General features: G+C 42.2%; 1 protein-coding gene across 1 annotated transcript in view; it reads right to left on the bottom strand.

Moving 5' to 3' along the window:
* Nucleotides 1–264: 264 nt before the first annotated feature.
* The window catches only part of LOC107101147, a 6744-nt gene continuing 4123 nt past the window's right edge, over nucleotides 265–2885 (bottom strand). Inside the window, exons 4-5 of the mRNA XM_015399937.1 lie at nucleotides 1972–2103; nucleotides 265–1897 (exon numbers count right to left, since the gene is read on the bottom strand). Of these exons, the coding sequence (XP_015255423.1) occupies nucleotides 1715–1897; nucleotides 1972–2103 (315 nt within the window). The 3' untranslated portion in view covers nucleotides 265–1714. The remainder of the gene's footprint in view (nucleotides 1898–1971; nucleotides 2104–2885) is intronic.

Here is a 2885-nt window from a genome sequence, read left to right as displayed (position 1 = left end):
GATGGATGGATGGATGGATGGATGGATGGATGGATGATGGATGGATGATAGATGGATGGATGGATGAAAACTTGACATTCAGGGTTTGTTTTCTTTTTTGTTTTGTTTTTTTAAAGCATCATTTTGTTTAAAGTTTTGACCTTTAATTCTAGTGAAGGTTTTATTCGTCTATAGTTAAATAACTTTAACAGTCTTTTAAATACGACAGTTTGTTTCATTTGCTTCCTTTATTGAGCTGCACTGGAAACAGGCTGAGACATTTTATTCCACTTCTTGTTTTAAAGCACATGAAATAATACAAAAAAAACTCCCTGAATGCTTTAAAAGTTCAACCTGTTTAGAAAAGGACAGTTGATCTCAGGAGCAAAGCGTCTAAAAGGATTTTAACACAAAATAATGGAAGAACAACAAGAGTTTTAAAGCACGAATCAACATATTTTACTTTGATTAATTTCAACATATTTTGTAAAACCAACAGAGCATTTGTCATAAAAACAAAGACAGGAAGAAGGAGGATTTAACATGAGTCAGCGGGAATGTTCTCAGGTCATGTGAGGACATGACGATGTGATGTCATCACTGTGATGACATCATCAACCCCCTCCTCATTAACCTCCCTGAACTCTGAGCAGAAATTTGACCCTGATTCAGTTTCCTGTTTCAGTTCAGCTCTCAGGTTCAACACTAAAAATAAATAAATAATCAATAAAAACCATCCAACTATCAACAGAAATAATAAATACAACAATAAATACTTTATAAATATCATCAATAAATAATAAAAAAAAATAATCTGATGATAAATAACAAAAAAAGTGCTGGAAGTGAAATAGCTTTTCAGAATAAAAGTCTCTATTACTCTTATAAAGACAAACTAGTCCCACTTTTCTCTTCATTCTGCTTCTTCAGAAAAAAACTAAAATAAAAAATATATAAAGTTTTACTACAAAATACAGAAACAGGAAGTGATGTTTTTTAACTTCCTCTTTCCTTTCTGATGATCTAACTGAACAAAGTTATTTTTTTCATAAGAAACTGCATCTTTTGGTCGTTAAGGAGTTTGTCTTTTTGATCTGCAGGTAGGTGGCATTCTGACGCACCTGTAGCCCTGAGGTAACGTTCACAAAATCTTAGGAGCATAGATGTAAGATATGGTTCTGTTTGCTTCTGCAGTGATAAATATAGGAATCTGTGCTGCTTGGTCAACAGTCAGCGCATCGTCAGGCTGTTGTTTTCGCTATCAGTGTGCAGCTTCACTGCCAGATAAACAGCAGAAGAACAGAGTTAATCCGAGCGCCGAGCAGGTCCAGGCCTGCAGATCCTCCGGCAGGCTTTACAATCAGCTCTTTCTTCTTTCCTTGAAGTCAACAGATTTGTTCCTGCGGCAGCGATCACATTCCTGCTAATCCCCTATTTATGGCGAAAGTAAGACGTGCCGAAACAAACTCAGACCTTCAGGATTGTTCTGCATCTGATCAGGAGTGGAGATGAGCAGATTAGGGGAATGTTAAAGCTGCCCTCCTTCTTCTGTTTTGATGGTTAAACTGCAGCTGCTGCAGAACAGAAGCAAACTGCGATTCTCTGCTTCGGCTTCTCTTGCTCCTTCCATCCTTCCTTAATGATGCAGGAAGATGGCTGATCAGTTATAGACGAACTTCTTCATAGTTTGAGCAGCTCCACTCTGATCCAGCAGACCTTTAAAGGGGCCTGCAGCTCATGGCCTGTGGGTGGAGAGGACCCTGAAGGTGCGGTTCAGGTCATGACAGAAGGCGCGCAGTCGAGTCAGCGTTATGTGAACCGCCACCTGGATGCTGTAGCTGTCTTGGAGATGAGTCGCCAGGTCGGAGCTGGCTGTCGGAACCGAACTGTCCGCTCCAAGTTGAGCAGCCTCCTTCAGCTGAAACAAACAGACTCCTTTTAGCCAATCAGAGGCCTGGTCACATGACGAGTGGTCACAGAATAAGGCTTTACCTTATTGATGTGGTTCAGCAGGTCACGCAGGTCCACTTTCAAGTCCTCCAGACCGCTCACTTTGCTGGACAGAACCTCCAGCACGTTCTGGTACATCTGGACTCCCGCTAGCATCCGGCTAACGCACATGTCCTGCAGAGGGCGACGAATAAGAGGTCACATAATCAGCATTACATCAATCTAACATCAGCAACATGAGCTCAAAACTACATTCAAACCTGGGAAAAAAAATCATTTAATGAACAAGTGGAACTCATAAGGTCCAAAGACATTTGTTCTACAAAAAGGTTCAAATCAGAACCTCCACAAGCCCAGAACATCATACTCAACTTCCATCAACACCACCTGAATAACCTCACCTGACCATCAAACCACTGAATCTACACCAATGTGTTAGAAAGAGTGGTACCTACAGTAGCAGCCATTCTAAATGGTCCTTCCCAGTAAAACACCAGCTGGATGACAGCAAACATCCCTGCAACTCCCAGCTAAATCCCCTCCAACTTCCAGCCACTGGAATGACCCCCCTCCTGCATATTTTTTACTCTGACTCCATCGTTTCACTGAATTACAGGGTCTGACCAGGAGGTGGCGCTTCTCTTTAGATCTTAATGTCCACAAATCATGACAAAAAGAATATTTTAGTACAAAGATTGATGTTTAAAAAGGAAGTGTAGAGGGCCAGCCAAGGACTAACCAAGGGCCAAGGACTAACCAAGGGCCAAGGACTAATCAAGGACTAACCAAGGACTAACCAAGGGCCGAGGACTAACCAAGGGCCGAGGACCAGCCAAGGACTAACCAAGGGCCAAGGACTAACCAAGGACTAACCAAGGGCCGAGGACTAACCAAGGACTAACCAAGGGCCGAGGACTAACCAAGGGCCAAGGACCAGCCAAGGACTAACCAAGGGC

Source organism: Cyprinodon variegatus, unplaced genomic scaffold (genome assembly GCF_000732505.1).
Source record: "Cyprinodon variegatus isolate N-32 unplaced genomic scaffold, C_variegatus-1.0 Scaffold1058, whole genome shotgun sequence".
Taxonomy (NCBI): domain Eukaryota; kingdom Metazoa; phylum Chordata; class Actinopteri; order Cyprinodontiformes; family Cyprinodontidae; genus Cyprinodon; species Cyprinodon variegatus.
The sequence above is the reverse complement of the archived record's forward strand: the minus strand, read 5'-3'. Positions and strand labels throughout refer to the sequence as shown.